Raw genomic sequence first — 20,041 nt, 5'->3', positions numbered from 1 at the left:
GATTGGATTTTTTTTTTTTATTCTGAAAAAACTGTTGAAAAGCCCCTGACAGAAGTGGTGACTAGTATTGGTAATTAGTGAGACTGTCATTGACTGGGAAGCCAGACTACAAGTCTTTGTCACAGAATATCACTTGTGTGTGTCCTTTTATAGAAGGAACGCGGGGACAATGAGTACAACATATTCTGAGGAGGGCACCTGTCCACCTGTCATTTTGGTCCACAGCCTTAGTAAAAACATGTTGTCATTTTACACTTGCCTTTTATTTTCACACCAATAGAAAAATAGTAAATGCCAAGAGCTGTTTATCACTCATTTACACTAACACACATTCTTACACTCGGTACGAAAACTCACGATATATACATCTCTATATATAGAAATAACTAGACACACACAAAAGATCTTGAATAAAAAAAACATTATATTTCAAAAACATACATATAAAAAATGATTCAGTCGATAAACTTATGTGACAAATCTTTCAACAAGTCTTCCACAAACAACACCAGTTCCACCAAAAATATTCAACTGATTGAACGATCTAAGAAACAGTAGGGTTACATAAAAAAATAAAACCTATGTGAAAAATAATGAGCCTGCACAGATCAGGTCAGAGGCCTCGCACTTCCCACAGCAGGATCTCATTGTAAGCCACAGAGAAAAGAAGTGTCCCAGAGGGAGAGAACTGGCACGTCTGCAGTGAGTCACTGTGCTGCAAGAAGTCCTGAAACCTGCCACTTGTTGACTTGATCAGCTTCAGCACTCGCTCTGATAAGACACGAGACACACAGCGAATAATTCATCACTGGACAGAAGCCAACCAATGCAGCTTTAATGTTTTTACTGGAACCATGTGACACATTTAAAATATAAGCGAACAAATGAACAAGAAAAAACCTCAGCATTTACCATGTGATCCCACAGCTACAAGATGACTCTTAGAAGACAGGCTAATGCATGTGGCCCAGTGGGGCAAGGAAATCTTCTTGATTATCTGCAAATAGGAATAAAAACAGACTTCACACACTGTCTGTGTGCAACATTTGCTAGTATACGTTCATAAAAGATAAGAATAAAAAAAAAAGAATAATTCGAAGCACTAATGCAGTGAAGCAAAGAGAAAATGTACAGTGATACCTGTTTTTTAGTGAGGCTATAAAAAGACAGCTCTTTCTCTACTCCGTAGCCGGTGTAAACCACCAGGCTGTGGTCTGCTGGGCAGAAGGAAGCCATGCTGGGGGGCAGGCTGTCACCCTACAACATATGGAAGGAACAAAAAATATTAGATGGAGACGGGTAAAAAAAACCCTGTTTCTTTAAAATGGAAAATGTTTATTAATTAACAAGAGAACTCATCATATAAATATGCCTGATGTAGCCACACAGACTCGTTTTCATCTGCAGTTGTTGGCTAGTTGATAGCATATTAAATTCGTCAACAAAACAGAGCCATGTGAGCAGAATTAAAGACAGAAACACATGTAACGCAAAGCACATACCCAACATTTCTCTGGTTACCGAATTACAAGCACGACTGCAAAAAACGTGTTTTCTTGAGGCATATTTTACAGTCATCTCTGGAAAGCGCTCTGAATGTACATTACCTTTGTTTAATGTACTCATTAAGAGGAGGTGGAGGGGCAGAAGAATCCTGCTTCTTGGTTTTAACATATAGTTACATCATCGTATCATCAGCATATTATTAGCTCATCATTGGCAATTTATAGTAGGAGGGCATTTTTTTTTTTTTTTTTTTTAAACAGGTTACAACTAATATTTTTTCCCTTTCACTGTACAGAGCAACACAATCTTTTGTTTACAGTGCATTACACACTAAAACTCTGTGCATATTTAAAGTCTAAATGTACTTCAGTCCTGTGCTGGTAGGATTTATGCTCAAGCATAAAATGAGGATGAGCAAAAGAAACACAGCCCTTCAATCCTACATTGGGGTTGAAGGGCTCTCGCTATGCTGTTGGAATGTTTTTGCAGACACTGCAAGCCAATATAGAGTTCTATATAGTTCTGTGTGACCCTGTTTATGCCAGTGCAGCTGTAGCAGCAGTTTCTATTTATGCGCTTATCAAAAATTTACTTCATATATTAGCTGCATCAGAAACTTGACATCCACCCCCCAAAAAAAACAAAAACCCCCAAACAAAACAAAAAGCCATTGAAGTGACATTTCAACTCATTACTATGCACTGTTACTTAAAATACAGATTGTACCGTGAAATGGGCGGGAGCAGGAAATGACAGCCAGTCTAGCAGATTACACTTGTCCTTCATCCAGTCGGCAGCCCACACACTGACGCGCCTGTCAGCGCTCGTGGCCAACCACAGGTCATTTCCTTCCAGCCCAAAATTTTTACACTGGGGTCGAGAAGATAAAACAGTGTCAGAAAGGTACTGATGAAAGAAAAATGGTTTTAAGTATCACAAAAGTTAGTGGTCTTGCTTTTAAATAGTTTCACACAGGATCATTAACTCTAGCTAATATATTTCTGTGTATAAGAAGCAGGGTTCACTGATGAATTTTAGTGTTTCTCTCACTGATTAATACTGACCATAGAGTTTATTACCAGTTCACATTTACATCTTCAGCTTCATTTTCACACATGCAGTGGGATTTGCAGACATTACCCAGAGGAGTGACAATGCACATGCCCAAATGAATCAGACTTCGCTTTAGCACAGTCTATGTGATGTCCAGTTAGGCCCATGTGTCAACAGTGCAGGTAATTAAAGCAAGTGTGTGGGTTATGTGTCCTGCCTGCACGTTGTACCTACATCAGTGCCGCGCAGGTGTGAGAACGTGTGCTGTGGGGTCTACGAGCAACATGTGAGGCTAAGTCTCTGCAGAACTTTAAACTTAAGGATGAATATATCCAAAAAGGAATGATTCAGAACACTGTTTTGATTCTGTGACTGGTTCTATCGAAACGACCTCAGCTGCAGGTTGTTTATATATTATTTTCATATATATTTCTTAATCTCTTGTGGTTGGTTTCCAACATCTGCCACTGTTTCTGTTGTTCTGACTTCAGAGAGCTGACCTGTTCAATCACACACTGGATTGTGGTGATCATCGCTCCTTTGTGGTCCTTTATGACTCGAATAGTTGCTCCATTTACCGGGCTGCTGACGGCTACCAGACCATTCTTCCCGGCTGAAAGGATCACATGACCTGTACGGGGGGGGACAAAAAAAAGTTCCAAAGCTACAACTGGATGAAACATTAAATTTTACTGCCAGAACAGTAATGCACAAATGAGCCTTGAGATTCAAGAGCAAGTCCTTCCTGTGAGTATTTTCACTGAACAAAGTGACGTAGCCGAAATATATTATCACACTCTTATTCCTGCAAAGCAGATAAAATGTAAATACACTACATCCAGCTCTCCTCTCTCACCATTAGCTGAGTACTGGATGGCAGAGATAGCCACGTGATGGGGATGCAGCTTCATCTCCATCTCTGTTGAGGCGAGCCGAAAGATCCTTACAGTCCCGTCACTGTATCCCCCAGCCACGTACGTGCTGTCTGCACTGGAAAAAGGGCTCCAGCACACACAGTCACAAGCCTGATGAAGACATGAAACAAATGCATGAGCTGCTTATGAATTTTCAGCTTCAATAATTCTGTGATATTACTGAGATTAGCATCGATGCCAATGTGTTCATTACAGTTTCGCTTTGATGCTTTCAGTTGGTGTAGAAAGTATCCAACATAATTCTTGTGGCAAAATCCCCTTTGAGTGTACTCACTCACCTGGTTGAGCACCTGGAACTGCACCACCAGCTCATAGCTCGAGGTTGACCACACCCTCACGCTGCCGTCCTCGCTGCAGGTGGCAAAGTGGCTCTCGTCAAAGCTAAACGCTACGTCATTCACCTGGAGAGCAGAGAACACACAGCGACGCAAGTGTTTTCTCTAGCCTGAAGATAACATTCAACAAGCAAACAGAGCATCCTCAGAGATCTTATTAAGACATTTCTGGCATTTTCTTGCTACAGGTTCTGCATATTTTTTTCACAACAGCCCATTCTGTTGTATCAGGCGCAGATTATTATTGTGATTAATGCCTGCTGTGCATCTCTCTTAAGAGAGAAAAAAGGCTTATAGAAAGACCAAAAAATAAACAAGAGAACAGCTGTGGGAGGTCATTAAACCAGTGAGGCAGATAAACAGACAAATCAATATGTAAACTGAACGTGAATAACCAAAAGCAATGTCAAAGAATCATAGCAAAAAAAGAAGCATTTAATAAAAACTGATCTGATAATGTCAGGCTTTTCACAGTCTACTCTTTGTGCTGTGGACAGATTGCACTTACTTAATGACAGGCAGCCTTTGAATTTCATAAAGAAGCCAATTAACTAATCATTAAACCCATAATAATTTAATATTTTCCGTTCCTCTGAACTCCAGGGAGTCATTTTTATGCTTTTGTCTTAGAACTACCAGAATCTCCAAGTCTCTAATGCTTTATAATCATTTAAGTGTTAATTTTGTTGAGGTCTGTTATTTCTTTATCATTTTTCCCTGTTCAAACAGGATTATGGACTCTATCTATTAGCAGGAGAGGCAGTAAGGTTTTCTGCTGAGTATAAAAGAGATGATGGTGGGCTAATTTATTTGAAATGAAGAGGAAATGATTAATAGTCTTCAACATCTGAGCTTGAAGCACTTTAGATTCTTATCATACATGGACTGGATCTGTGAGGGGTAAAATCAGCAGCTTGGATTGATTATACCTGCAGCTATACAAATATAAAGAAACATTTTCTAAATGAAAAAGGAAAAGATTGTCAAGTTGCCATTAGAGAGAGCCTTCTGTAAACAACACAGGACACATCAGCTCTATAACAAATCAGTTTTTATAATGATGCTATGTGCAGTTGTATATTTTAACAGTCACATTCATTAATACACATTTAAGGTATAACATGCAATCAGCCCACAAGAACATTATTATTTCTGTGTCACGAGCTAATGATTCCTAAATGTCACACTGGTACCTTAGTTTTGTGGCCGCTGACCAGTCGGATGTTGCTGTTATCTGACAAGTTGATGTACCAGAGGGTTCCTGCCGTGGTTCCAACAATCCCCATGTCCATTGTGTTATCGAACGATGCACTCACTGTTGCCCCATCCAGCATTATCTCTTGCTCCAACACCACTGCTGTCCCACTGAAGCACAGACAGAGGTGCTCATAAGCACTGATCCACCATTAAAATAGAGACAGGTCTCTGTTTTATTCTTTACCTGGTTCTTAATGTTTCAAATAACACGACAGAGCATTATGCAGAGAAAGAGATCAGCTTATAAGTGAACCAAGAAGTGAAAAAGAAATCTGCATAAATACTGTTCCTCATTTATTGTTCTTATTCATAACACAAATAACACTGCTCACTGTTAGAGACAGACAGCCAATGACAACCATTTTATTAAGCACATTTTAAGACAACTGCCCAGATAACTTATTTTTATGAAGACAGAGGACAGAAAACAGAAAGCAGACCTAAAGTGAAAAGGGGGGAATGAGTTGGCCCACAGTGAAGGAGAAGTAGTCATGAAATGTTCTGCAAATGTGGAAAATATTTCAAGACTCTATCCGATGATGACAACAAGCTGGCTGAGAGAATGGCAAGTATGTGCAAAACAACTCGAATGTCAGGCAACTTGAAGAACACTAAATTTTAAACATGGTTAATTTACAAGTTTCTCTTGCACATTTCCACATGAGTTATTTTACCATGCTCACACCTTCAGTATTCTTCTCTTGACTTACAATATTGAATCAGAGGAAAACCGGCAAAATCTGTCCATAACCTGTGAACTTGTTACCTTTTACTTGGTTGTTTTGCACACACTTGACAAACATCTTTTCTTTCTAACGCTTTCCCCCTCTTCTAGAAAATTAAAGAGACCTCTGGGATGAGAGATGAAAGATCTTTAGGAATCAAAGATGACCAATTCTCTTCTTTTCTAGAGCTCAAATCGACCACAGACACAGACTTATGCTCTTCTACCCATTATTTACAAGTCAGTAATATAAAAATATCAAAATTCAGAATTGCCTGTAAATCTATGCTATGATTATGTTATTGCTCCTGCAACATACACCCAGACAGTGCAATGGATGAAAGCAGTAAAACAGTTAAACATTATTTACCTTTTGCCCTGTATTCTCGTTAGTAAACTGACTGAGGATTGTATATTTGTATTAATGAGATGATATAATGAGACAGGAGGGATCATTCAAAATTGAGCAACAGACCTGTCTTCCACACCTCTGCCCTTTTCCTCAGCCTTCAAGCTCTGAACCGCTTCTACCTCCCACAGTCGAAGCCAGCGGGTGTTGCTGCCTGTGAGGAGGCGGTTCCCTCGACACAGCAGCACACCTACACCAAGAAAACACATCAATTCAGTTTCCTGTGGCAGAAGCTATATATCCAAGATATCTCTATCTAAGCTGCACTAGTCATGCTGTTGTGTTTTTTTCCTGTGTGGTGAAATGTCACGCTATCATGAACACATGGGGGATTTTGCCTATTTGTACCAATTTCTCCTTCGTCGGCTTCCCAGGTCATTAAGCAGCGCTGCGTTCTAACATCCCAGGTGCAAACATGTCCTCGGTTTGTGCCGGTGAACAGGAAGTCATCCATGTGGTAGCAGAGAGCCGTCAGCTCCACATCACCCACCTCTGCTGGTGTTTTCACCCTCTGGACCTACATGGGTAAAGAAAAAGTCAATCTTCATGTAAGTAAAGTAAAATCTTCACCCACTTCAAAACTAAATGCATTTCTTTTACATTTCAACGATGGCTACATTATGTGGCCCAAAGCTCCTGATCAGGTAAGAAAATCTTATTGTGTGTGTTTGTGGATTTTTTGTGGTCGTTAACCTTGAGGTCTGCATCCTGGCCCTGTGTGTGGATAAAGCAGAAGTATACCCCATCGGTGCCCACGCAGGCCATTTGACTGGCTGCTGACGGGCTGAAAGCAGCATCGTGGACTGGTCCTGACACCCTTACACTTGACAGCATCTGGAAGTTCCTACTGCTCCACAGAGCCACTTCCGGGTCAGAGAAGTCTCCTGTGTAATGGTGAAGAATCACAAGCCAGTAGCAGTTATACGATTTGCAGCAGATGAGACGATTGCTGTCAGCTACTTTATCAAGTATAATACGGTACAAACACAAAGAAAAGAAAACTTCAACTGCAATCGGATACGACACTGACCAACAGAGAGAAAGAAACGATCATCCCTGGAAAACGCAAGACACTGGACGGTGCCGCTGTGGTAGGAGACACTGCGACGACACGTTCCACTCTGGACGTCCCAAATGGAGATAAGGCTCCTGCTGGAGTTAGTGCCACCAGCTGATGCTATAGTCTGAGAAAGAGATAAAGACACAAACAACCCAATACACAGTTGATTCATATTGCTGACAGTTACATCATATAGCTCTCTGTGATGATAGTATTACACTCTCAGAAAAAAAAAAAGACTCTCACATTGTTGTGGAGGAATTTTGACCTACTTTACTTTACAACATTGCTTCAGTTGATTGAGGTTTGTGGGCATTTGTTTGTGCACAGCTCTCCAAACGGTCCTGCTTGAGGTCAGGTTGAGGTCTGGACTTTGACTGTGCTATTGTGACGCTCTGATTGCTTTCTTTTTTAGTCATTCTGTTGTAGATTTGCTGCTGTGCTTGGGATCATTTCAGCCAGGCTGTAGCTGCTGTCCCCACATTTGACCCTAGAATACTTTGATAAATAGAGGAGTTCATGGTCGACTCAATGACTGCAGGGTTCCCAGGTTCCTCTTGCTTTTGTCAGGCCAAACAACAGTTGCCTTCTTGGATACAAAGCAAAGAAGTGTAATCTTCTAGAAACTTTTCATATAATACAACTCTAGTTCCCTATATGTGCATTCATTTTTAATTAAATATAATTATCAATCACCATTTGGTTGTGGTCACTTTCCCTCTCGTTTCTCTTTGATTTTATTAGAGAAGCCTTTTCATAATGACCAGGAGTGTTTGGTTTCAGCACACAACTAAAAAATGTGGTTATTTTGTACCTTGATCATAGCAGACCACACCTGATGCTCCACCAGTCATTTCATATCAGATAATATTTCAGATAACATACCTGTAGAGTTTGAGTACTGAGTTTCGAACTAAAAAAAAATTACCTGTGCATCATTTGTAACCGCAAGGCACGAGATCTCTTCTCTGTGGCCCTGCAAGTGTCTCTGACTTCCTGTATGAAGATCCTCCACGACCACCACACATCCGCAAGAGTATGCAAATAAACCTGCAACGGAAAATAACTGCTGGGTTTAAGCAATGCTATACTCAGTGGCTCGTTTTAAAAGCTGGTATGAGTAGAAAAGTGTTTAGTGCATTTGATTTCAAAGTTGGATTTTTACTTAAGTTTCAATAGTAGTAGCCAGTGTGCTTTAGGTTACTTTTATTTGTTGGATCAAGCTTAAGTTCATACCATAACTCTGATTTCACACAATATTTTCAGTTTTACTTTTATGTTTTTCTTTCAGAATATCATCTTAACCTTGGTCGGGGCTCCACACCATGTTGCCACGCCCATTGCCATTGTAGCCAATCACTGCTTTGAGCTTTATGCCTTCTTCTTGTGCTTCTGGAGCTACAACAGACTAGAAGAGAGAAGACAATAAGACAGGACAGCAAATCTACAGAAGCATATTGTGGCTGCAGTCTCTGTTTACCTGATCAAGTGATGATGTCTTGAAACGTGGGATAAAGTGCTTGTAACAGTCTGGACGTACTGGCTTCTTTTGTTTCAACTCAGCTGAAAGGTGAAATGGCACCAATTTAAAAAACAAAACAAACAAAAAAATGAGAAAGCTAAACAACAGCATTATAATACCAAAAAACCCCAAAAACATTGCATTTACAAGTGTCCATATAACTGCTATTTAGGGGAGAACCGTTGATCAGATCTGTCACTTTGAGGAAGGAGACAGCAGGTCTGGGATCAGAGGAAAGACCTGAACCAGTCTCTGGTTCTGATGCAGTTGGGATTGTCTTTGCTGGGGTGTCACAAGAAAACAAGGACCCCAAATCTGAGTGAGACAGAAAGAAAACTGTTGCTTTAAAAGCAAACTTGACTGTATTAAATTTACAGATTATATGACAAAAATTATCAATGGCAATAACTCTAACAACTTAAAATCTACAAGCAGATTGATTATCAGTTTCTCAGAGCAAACCATCAGTATAAGACTGTGCACAAAGTCCCAGACTGATCAGTTAATCATACAGTCCACCACAGACAGGAACTACAAGCGGAAGCAGACGAACAAAAAACAAATTTACCTCGGTGTCCAACCCGGTCGATGCTGCTGATGTCCAGTCGTGGTGGTGGTGAGGAGGGGAGCGGCGCTGTCTTTCGAGGCATACCGCTGGACAATTGTATATCATCAACTTCAATGTCTGTTAAGTTGTTATATAAAATTGCAAGACCAACTATTTATTTCAAATTCGTAAAAGCAAAAGAATGAGATGCATTTTGCATCATTAAAGCAAGCCTGAACTGGAGCAAACTAAATATGTCACCTGGTTTCGGAGCTGAAGCGTAGCTTATTTTGAAAGGTGAGCTGTGAGTGAAGACAGAGACAAATAAATATGAACCAATATAGGTTATAAACATTTGTTAAGAAGACTCAAGAGTGATTATTACCAACTGTGAGCTGTAGAGTTTACAGGATTTGCCAGGAAGTCCCAAAGAAATATGGCGTCCCCGACTGAGATCACTCCCAGTTGGTCAGGGGTGAAGCTAAGCTGCCGAATAGGATGACTGTGGCCTATGAACATCTGGTAGAAATAAACACATTTAACTTCACAACATTAACTCCTAAAACATCAGCCTCCTACTACTGTCTGTTCTCTACAGCTGACATAATTTCTACAATCCTCATCAAAATTAGTGCAATGTGACCTGTAACCACTCAATACTTGCAAAACTATAACTACAATCAGACAATTGTATGAAATAATATGATCCATTACAACAAAATCTTTTAGAATCCATTAAAACACTGACATAATAAGCCTTCTTTAGACTTTTTCAACATGTATGATTATGTCACCCGTACTTGTAAAATAAGGCAGCAAGCACGACTTTATCAAACACTTAGTAATACAGTCCATGTCTAAGGGATTATTTCCTTTTTATCAAATGGTAAATCAATGTACCTTAGTTTGAAAGTAATTATATTTACCAGCATACACTTAAAGATACACGAGAATAAGGGAATAACAAGTCAGGGTTTTACACACACACACACACACACACACACACACACACACACACACACACACACACACACACACACACACACACACACACACACACGAAAAACGAAATTGCTGTAAGTAATCTCAAAAAAGGCCAAACAAATTATGCTGTAAGCAACTTTAAGCACTACATAATTTCTTGATAATTTTGAAAAAACAAAACAAAATATATTTTACAGTTTTACAAGTACAACAGTGTACTTTTCAGGGCGCGGGCCATATGATGGAGGGGTTTAAACTTTCTTAATTTCAAGGTGTTTTACTTTTGAAATTTACATTTGAACAGTGATTGTGAAAGAAAATAAATAAGTCAGACTTGGCTCCATCACTATAAGGTCACATGGTGATGCAAATGTTGATGCTATTTTTTTTCTTTCTTTCTTTCCATTTCTAAGTGAGAACAGTCCTTATCATATTTATATTGGTGAAATAAAGGCACAAGTAATCCACTCCTTGATGTGACACACACAAAAGTATGGTGTGTATACAATTTAAAATGCGCCTACATTCTAATTATTTTCTTGCTTTCTATAAAAACCTGGCTTGTTATCCTCTAATTCTGGTGTGTCTACCTTTAAGCACTTTTTAGGTAAAAATTATATGTATTATGATGTATTCATCATTATTATATATAATCATATTAAAATTATACCCTCATGAGCTGTATTGTAAAGTTTTACCAAGTACTTTAGTTGGTAGTATTTGTTCTAAAGCAGCGGTCTCCAACCTTTTTCGCGCCACGGACCGGTTTATGCCTGACATTATTTTCACGGTGTCGCGGATAAATACAACAAAATAAAACTAGTACCGGTACCAAAAAAAAGGAAGATTTATTCATAACACACGTGAAAAGACCCAGGAAAACCCAGTTAACGATAAAAATGATAACAAAATAACGCTGAAAACCGATAATAACCCTGAAAACCATACATTTCACACCTGAGCCTCAACTCTTGCGGCCCGGTACCAAACGACTCACGGACCGGTACCGGTCCGAGGCCTGGGGGTTGGGGACCGCTGTTCTAAAGAGTCTAAGTTACTCTTTTGTTGACTACCTGTGAGTTAATATCAAGCTGCATGTTATAATCCCACACTTTCACAGCGTTGTGTCCGGCTGTCAGCAGGAAACTACCATCGTCACTCACAGCCAGGGACGAGCAGTAGTGTTTATGCACTTTAGACAGCTGTCAGAAAAACCGAAAAACAACACTCAGAAACAAAGAGATACAAACTGTGTTCATAAAACTATACAATAATATCTTAGTTACTATATTATGACAAACTTCTAAGCTTCTTGTCTTGTAGCACCATATATCTCTAAAGAGAAAGCCAACCCCAGGCATCTCCCATGTTTCTGTCTTAAGCAAATACTCAGTCTTGGAACCACTCAAGTAATTCATGGATTTTACAACAAAGCTGTTGTGAACAGTTACCTCTCGGAGGAGGCGGCCTGTCTTGGTGCAAACCCAGAGGATCTTGTTACCAGATGTGGCAACCAACAAGTGTTTGGTGGAGGCCGGAGGGAAGCAGACCTTCAGGGCAGAATCCAGACGGGGACTCTCTACATCCAAAATACTCACATCTACATGTAGCAGCTACGGAAGAAGTTATGTGTCAGTGTGGACAGGGTAAGACAGAAGAACCCAGACTCTAATGCTCAAAGTGAAAAGTGCAGATTGTACGGTGTGAGAGTTGACCTCATCAAGAGTCCGTGCGTCAGCAACGGTGACAGTGTACTCTGAGGGACCGACAAAAGCCAGGCAGCGACTGTCGCTGCTTACTGTGAGCGCGTCTGGAGCGCGCTCAGTGCCTCGAGCCACCACATTACCTAACCGAAAAGGTATAGAGTGTCAAGCCAACTTATATTTGTAATATAAAATAGTCTAAGTAATTGACCATGTTCAAGCAAATAAAAAACATTATCTACATAACACAGTTGTTCCTAGTAGAAGTGCAATGAATGAAAATCAGCAATTTTGTTGCAATAAAACAAACGTTGGAGAAAAAAACTAATCCAAAGGAAAAGAAAAGAATAACAGCTTTTAAGCTTTGTGGGCAGAAAAATCCAACATGTGGCTCTGCAGCAGCCTGCAGCAGAGGGTAGATAGACATAAGAGTCCAGTTTAACTACACTTTTTCTAAAACTAATAACCAAACTAAAAGTCTGGTTTACATGTTTTCTTATAGGCTTTTAAAATTAAACAGTACATGTTATGGCACAGTGAGTTATTCACATTTGATGCTGTGTCTGCAGGAAAGTTCTACTTATGGGTAACATATGGTGTACTAAGAATAACTTGAAGTGGTTGTTTGTATACATACACACAACTTTGATGACACTGTGCTCTTCCTCAGAGGAGTTATAAAGTGCCAGAGACCCCTGTGAGTCGGCGCTGTACATGAACTCGCCGTCTGGAGAAAAGGCAAGACCCACCACTTCACCTCTGTGCTGCCTGTGTAAAAATAAATACATATAAATGGAAAAAGCTTCTTCACTGCCACCGGTGCAGACTCCGGGCTAGTTAAAACGTACTTATGATCCGCCAGCAGCTTGGCACTGGAGATTGCAAAGACTCTGACCATGCCAGAGCTGAAACCACAGGAGAAGATCTGCTCCCCTGGATGGAAGGCTACTGAGCAGGGGCTGTCTTCAGATACAAAATCATACAGCTGAACACAAGACAAGAGAAACATTGATCTGATCAATAAATGTGCTACTGGTAATGGGGACAGTTTCTATATATTTGTTTTCTTTTTTAGTTAGACCTGGTGGAGGGAATCCATATTCCAGATTCGCACTGTGCCATCAGAAGAGGCTGTTGTGAGATGCCGATGAATGCCGTCGACGCTGAAGCCGAGCACAGTGTCTGTATGTGACCTCATCAGTGTGTTGTAACCACGGCTGCTCACATCAAGGAAGCCCAGGTTACCAGTAAAGGTGGCAGCTAGGACGTGAAGGCTATTAAATGAGATTAGCGCCATGCTCACAGGTCCCTCGTGCTCTGGAAAAATACAAATAATGTACACAGCCAGCTATTTTTAAACAGCCCAGGATCACCAACAGTTAGCCACACTAACAGCAGAAAATGCCGTAGCTGCTGTACTCCTTGATGGGGAGCCTGTAGAGGTGGCTGCTTCAAATTCAAATCCGCTCATACACCGAAACTCCTGAAGACAGAGTTCACAGATTTCTCATATCAGGCAAATACTGCTCATACTCTTAATTTAAACACCACTGAAACAGAGAGTACACTTACAGCTTAGCTTAACCTCATCCATCCATCTACTATGTCATAACAGTAGTGAGAATGTTTTAATTCAGTTATCTAATGTGTGTCTATAACATTAGTTAAGTCAGAAAGGCCTGAGAAACAAAAACATAAATAAATCTTACCCATCAAAGCTCTAAATATTCATCACCTAAAGATTAAATCACTGCCTCTGGTAACTGTTAGCTACAGGTGAATGTTAGGCCATCTCATGACTGTGCCTACCAGCTTCCAGGAAGACTGTAGAAAAATCAAGGGGCCAGAGCCGCAGGAAGCCATCTTCAGAACCTGTGGCGCAGAATGATGAGGACACACTGATGCTGTTGATAGCAATGCCTGGACCTGGGATGGGACGAACACAGTCACATTACGGTCGTTTGACTTATTTTTTCAGGTGGGGGTTAATCATGCAAATTATCAAATGTTAAATTGAAGACATAAGTTGAGTTTAGATAATGTCACCTGAAGAGAATCACGACTGTGAATTCTAACGACCCACCTGTATTAAAAGTCCATTTCTCTCTGCTGTCAGCATGTTGCGTCTGTGCAGGTAACAGCCTCCTCACGTTTTTAATAACAACGCTGCTGTAGTCTATTTCAAAGATATGCCCACTCCGAGTGCTGGCGTATCTATGGGGAAGAAGTTACAGAGCGAACATGTTCATTGGAGTCAGATTAGTTTCACACTTCTCCTGAAGTTAAGAAAACCTGCGTGCTGATTTGTTCGCTCACAGTGTTCGATCATCAAGATGCTGCTCATCAGAGTTTCCCTCCTCAAAGGCCACATCTGTGAAATCCAGTGTTTGGTATTCATCCAGGTTGACTGGACAGGAACGCAGTGTGCCATTCCGCACTCGCCACAGACGAATATTTCCCCGACCGCATGACACCATCCTAAAAGCAGCACACTTGCAGATTTTCCCATTGTCTCCATTCTCGACTACACTGCGATACACTTAATTTTTCACATTGCTTCTGCATTTTTATTTGTTTTAATAAATAATTAATGGCAGAGTGTACTGTTGTTCATCTGAGGTTGAATTGTTATAAATGATGAGTCGATATGAAAAACCTTAGCACTGACAGAGGGTGTACTTTCTGCTTGGTTGAAACTGTCTTTGCGGAATATCTCACTCCACAATGAAGTCTTCCTTCTTTGGCTCTTTCTCACAATCCCCACAACACTGTTTGCAGTGTGACTCTTTGCATGCCTGCATTTAAATCTGATAAACCTTCACCTGTTTGCAGCTTATGAAGAGCTTCACAAGATCCACATGATGTCAGCACTAGAGATCAAACTGATCAACCTTCAGAGGACGGTGTCCTCAAAGCTTCCAACAGCTGAGAGAGTGACAACCCATTCATTGCAGACTAATAACATGATGCTATACAGTATGGTAGAATGTGTGATTTAACATTTACACAAGTGCAAATGGTAAAACACACATATGCAGTACGGAGGGTACCTTGTATCGTCAAAGAAGGCGACCTTCATGGTGTGAATGTCCACATCTGTGTGCGTTTTGGCCAAGATGGACACCTCTCCACCTTTGCTAACATTCAGAGTGTTCCACACCACCACCATCTGTGAAATAACACACAGAAGCAATCACCCGACAGCTTTGCAGAATCAGACTCCAACAAGAAGAGCCATTTATAGCCTGATAAAAATAAAGTGGGTCAGTTTGGGTTAATATTATCATAAGCTTCTTAGAATTGTTTCATCTTGATCTAACGACCTCTGTGACTCTACATCTAGAGATAATTCTTTTCATACATGGATTTTCATAAGATTTGAATGAATGGAACTCACTGTTTTATTGTGCTTATCTTTACCAACTCCACAGAGAATGCCACCGCCGTAGGAGAAGCTTCAAAATAGGAAGAGATGAATAGAAGAAAAATCGAATTTAACAAAACAAGGTTTTTAACAAACATACACGTTATTGTTCTGTGTGATTGCAGTCGATTACCTAAGACAGGATAACGAATGTGCATGAGTCCTGAACATGGCCACACAGTTTGCTTTGTGATAGTTCCACACCCGAACTACACTGTTGTTGCCAGTTTGCGCTGAGGCCAGGAGGGTTGTGTTGCCATTAAAAGCCAGCGCAGACACCTACCAAGACACCAAGTGTAATATTGAATTTTAAGTATCTTATTTTGGATGTTTCACATTGCTGAGTTGGAGCAGCACACCGGATCTCTTTACTTTATCGGTGTGGCCGATGAAGAATCTCTGCTGGTTAGAGGATATCTTCATAGAGACGATAATTGCATGGCACGGATACACCACTTCATCGCCAGATTTGGACCACAGGGCCTACGGTGCAATGAAGTGCAGCTATTAAAATTTTTTCCAGGATTGATGGTTATGTGTTTTATTTAGGGGTTTAATTCCAGAGGACCATACACATTTAAAAGTAGCTCCTCCAAATCCGATGATTCGATTGAGCCTGAGAATCGGATCTGGGAGCAGCTTCTAAAAGAAAGAGCAGAAAAAAAAAAACAAATGCTAAGATTTTAGAAACAAACCACGTCCTGGCGGCTGTTTTCGTTTCAATCTCCACCCTTTTACCTGCTGTTTGGCTTCTCTGGACAGTGACAGACCCACAGGTCGTGGAACAGGAGTGCACACAAACTGTAACGTAACAAGGTCGACAGGTTTTCTCAAGCTCACACACAACTGTACAAAGAGCACTGAAGGACAAATACAGCAGAATGTACAAAGAATGGAATGTGCTATATAACGGGGCATCCTAAGCTTGGACATTTATTTTAATAGGAGGACTGAAGCATCACCTCATCTTCACTTTCTTCCCCGTGTTTGCTCAGGCCTTCCTCAGCGTGCGCATACACATGAACTCCACCATCATCAGCCTCAGAAGGCGGCCTGGACGCGAGTTTGTGTGAACCGGAGGATGCCAACAGGTCATTCTGGTGAGTGGAGACTACACCCAGCTCAGGTATGCTGGCCACCACAGGGGTGTTATTTCTTGATAGCTAAGAAGAAAATAACATATATAGAAAGATGTACACTTAAAAAAACAAAACATAAGCCTCCGCCTAATTATATACTTGGAGTGAAAACTGGAAGCTCTCTCTGCTTGGACTAATTTCTTCTAATTTGTGTGTCTATATGTGTAAAAATGACAACCAGTACAGCAAACGCGCTCACAGTATTTTTACTAATGACTGTCTAAAGTGAGAAATGAGGAAAAAGGGGCTTTTAAAAGTGGTCTGGTTACATCTGGTTACAATACAGGAGTTTAAATCTGTTTTAAAGGGTGAGAAAACAGTTCATTTGGTCAGAGTGACTGGTTTTGATGTTGCTCATGTAATGACCTGTTACTGCACATGATTCAGATGTTTGCCTGTACTGAATGTCAGCTGTATCTCTTTTCTTCACTTGTTCAATGTAATATTTATTGTAATTTATGCCGCCCTCCTGGCCTGGTCTCTCTTTAAAAAAGGATTCTTAATCTCAAAGATACATATTTCCTTTATTTATCCAGGTAAAAGTATCTATACCGTACTATTCACCATGGAAGGAAAAATGTGCTAAATGTTATCAGTCTTACTAATTTTGGGTTGGTGATCTGGTGGATGAGGGACACACGATCTTGAACTGGTTTGCTGAGGCTGGGAGTAGACCCTGGAGAATACAATGGAAAATGGAAACCAGTCATCTACAATACATTACTACTGGTATTATTACCTTGATGAACACAAGCAGCTCAGATTCCACATCCCATGAATCAGGCATGTAATATTGAACCAGTAGTTTCATTTTCTTTGAGTTAAGACTTAATTTAACACCAGAAAGAAAGAACTGATTTAAGCATAATTGTGTTTTGAGGTGAGGGGAGCTCTTTCTTCAGTATATTTGGTGACGAGTGTCCTTTTCATTACTTACGACGCTCTGACTGTGGACTGCCTTTTTGAATGGAGTCAAACGGTAACTTTGTTCCTTCAGAGGGAAACCTGTTGGGTTAGGAAAAGTTGAATTACTTTGTAGCAGTGGTAAAGGCAGATAACATCTGTATTAAATCAATAACAATTTAGGCTGCAGATAGGCTGTAAATATTTCTAAAATCATCACAAAAGGAAAAATCCACCCTTAAGACAGTATTCAAGTACATGTCCACATATTGAGAGCCTAAATGACTTTGCAAACAAAGAAGTTGTTGATATGGATTACAAATATTCAGCCTGGCTATGAGACCAAAATTTCAGTTTTTGTAGCAAGAAAAGTGTTTTTTCTGGACTTTGCTTTAAACTGAATATCTATAGCTGTACCTGATGTAATCATACAGATCATGCCAGGAGCCTCCCTTGGGCACAGGAAATGACATCTCTCTGGGTATGGCACCTGTTCCCTGAGACGAGGTCAGACCCATTAACTTAGCTTGACTGAAGGAAACTCCTGTTAAAAGATAATAACAATGAATAAGCAAAGACTGGGTTAAAGATTTTAAAAGCTTCAACATGTGTGTCTGTGTGCAGCTGTATATCATCATCTTTGCTCGTTGAATTGACTGGTTTTGCAGTTTTCTGTTCAGAGACACAGAAAAACACTGTCCAGCTTTCTTTTTCATAACTTGATCTGGCCATTTTAAACGAAAAACAGCAGTTAAACAATTAACTGCACATATAAAATATATACATGTACAGTAAGACGTCCATTGTTTGAAAGTTTTGCCCTCACCTGGGTCTAGCAGTAAGTCACTGGTAAACATGTTTTTCACTGTCATGTTGGCACATAACTTGATGTTCTTCAGGTGACTGTAGGAGCGGCTGAGGTAGTCAGAAAGCGTGAGCTGCAGGTCCAGCATCAGACACGTCCAGCGCACTGATGTAGGAGCTGGACCCACCAAACCTATATCAAATAAAAATGTGTGATTTTTACAAAGTAACAGTCCCTCTGTATTAAATAAGAATACTTTTATACGATTTCTAAGAGTCCACAAGCTCATTAAAAAAGCGTCTGAGGACATAGCTCAAGTAAGCAGTAGGGTTATTTTCTCATAGACTTCGATACAAAAGCAGAGATGGGGCTTCTTTATGCAACCAAACTGACACCCCTCTAAGTCAGCCCTTAGAAATAATGCTGATTTTAGGCATTTCTGCATTAGCTTCACTTTTTAGATCCTTCTTATACAATCTGTGCAATTACTGGAAATGGCTTAAGTATACCAGGCAGCGTGAGTGTGCATAGTTTTTACCCCGTCTTGCAGATTTAGCTGTGTTTTCATAAACTGAATCCTTTGCACCTCCACACAGGAAAGGAAACTGAAGCCATGTAGCTGTGGACTTGAAGTCTTTGAACGTGTTGGAAAAGGAGATACGGACAACCTGACCCTCCTATAAAACACGGCACAGAGAAAGAGGGAAAGCAGTCTTGATTTCTCTGAGCAAAAATGAATGATATGCACAATGGATCATGCAGCCAAATAAGGGATGATACCCCTGCAGCGACATCCAGGTGGACCACAAAGTATTTGCCGGGGGTCGGCCTGAAGAGGAGGTAGAAGAAGCGTCCTGTCAGCCCCAGGGACTGGCTGCTGTTTTTGGGAAGCAGGATGAAGCTGTTGGCAGGAACAGGGCCCCTGATCCTGAACACCGGACACTTCAGTGTCTTATCCTGAGAGACGCAATGTTGGGCAAAACATTTCAACAATTACAATTCTATTGATCTTTAGAGAAACTAATTCTCAACCTGTGTGAGGAGACAAACTAGTCTCTACTGATTTCATAAGGGTAATTCAAGCAAGTGTAGTGTGTACAAAGTTACCGTGTATGCTGACACATCCCCCTCTTTTGCCGACCTCTTCCACTCTTCAACTCGGACATATTTGAATATGTTAACGTAGGGATGCTGCCAATCTGCACAATTAGAAAAGCTGGAGTTAGGTTTAACTAGTTATTAACAACGTTTGACTCTCGTTTAAAATCAGGGTTTCTGTCTCTCGGTCTTCTTTGTTGTATTTTATATGGATTTCATTCAAACCTTTAAAGTGCACTTTACCTTTGTAGGCCATTGATAAATGCAGAAAACAGAAAATCCACCTGTTGATATCCCAGTCTGGAAGTTAGCTAGCAAGCAGACAGTTAACTAAATAACCGGGAAAGTTCCTTCTGCCTTCTTCGGAGCTCAAAGCAAAACATAAGCTTTTATTGTTCACATCATAAGATGCGGGGTTTTCCAGTTTTCCCGGTACCGTGTAAACAGCAGCTCGTTCAACATTTGATACATATCAAAGCTGTTATTTGCTTCCCGCTCCAGCCTCCGCCGTTGCCAACGACAGCACGACGGCCATGACGTCATGACGCTTACTAGCGGGTTTCTTCCTTCTTCTTCTTCTTCCCTCGGTTTCACATGGCAGTATGCACATGTGATCCCCCTTTCGGTACAGAGTTGT

At 40.6% G+C, this 20,041-nt stretch overlaps 1 protein-coding gene across 1 annotated transcript; it reads right to left on the bottom strand.

Annotated features, from left to right (window-relative positions):
• Positions 1-406: 406 nt before the first annotated feature.
• On the bottom strand, positions 407-19,949 carry wdr90 (WD repeat domain 90). The gene is made up of 43 exons (XM_084937941.1): positions 19,648-19,949; positions 19,414-19,505; positions 19,087-19,263; positions 18,845-18,983; positions 18,328-18,498; positions 17,919-18,045; positions 17,536-17,603; positions 17,201-17,274; positions 16,422-16,622; positions 16,198-16,260; positions 16,033-16,101; positions 15,832-15,942; positions 15,593-15,738; positions 15,433-15,490; positions 15,086-15,204; positions 14,352-14,513; positions 14,119-14,249; positions 13,845-13,961; positions 13,117-13,352; positions 12,884-13,020; positions 12,673-12,803; positions 12,048-12,178; positions 11,784-11,945; positions 11,406-11,534; positions 9,734-9,867; positions 9,610-9,650; positions 9,370-9,486; positions 8,949-9,116; positions 8,760-8,842; positions 8,585-8,687; positions 8,208-8,329; positions 7,250-7,403; positions 6,913-7,103; positions 6,568-6,736; positions 6,286-6,409; positions 5,023-5,194; positions 3,773-3,895; positions 3,416-3,584; positions 3,060-3,190; positions 2,233-2,376; positions 1,141-1,257; positions 913-997; positions 407-771 (listed from the first exon to the last, which is right to left on the bottom strand). Exons 1-43 carry the CDS (start codon positions 19,658-19,660, stop codon positions 614-616), a joined length of 5,469 nt encoding a protein of 1,822 aa, XP_084794067.1. The 5' UTR covers positions 19,661-19,949; the 3' UTR covers positions 407-613.
• Between the last annotated feature and the right edge of the window lie 92 nt (positions 19,950-20,041).

The sequence above is a fragment of the Perissodus microlepis genome, chromosome 8 (genome assembly GCF_051167445.1).
Source record: "Perissodus microlepis isolate ML-2025 ecotype Zambia chromosome 8, ASM5116744v1, whole genome shotgun sequence".
In the NCBI taxonomy this organism is placed as follows: Eukaryota; Metazoa; Chordata; class Actinopteri; order Cichliformes; family Cichlidae; genus Perissodus; species Perissodus microlepis.
The sequence above is the reverse complement of the archived record's forward strand: the minus strand, read 5'-3'. Positions and strand labels throughout refer to the sequence as shown.

Excerpts from the sequence above, each read along its gene's own strand:
- wdr90 (XM_084937941.1), bottom strand. Across the intron at positions 9,117-9,369 it reads CGACCGGGTTGGACACCGAG|ATTTGGGGTCCTTGTTTTCT; the intron begins GTAAATTTGTTT and ends TGTCTCACTCAG. Across the intron at positions 8,330-8,584 it reads GGTGTGGAGCCCCGACCAAG|GTTTATTTGCATACTCTTGC; the intron begins GTTAAGATGATA and ends TTTCCGTTGCAG.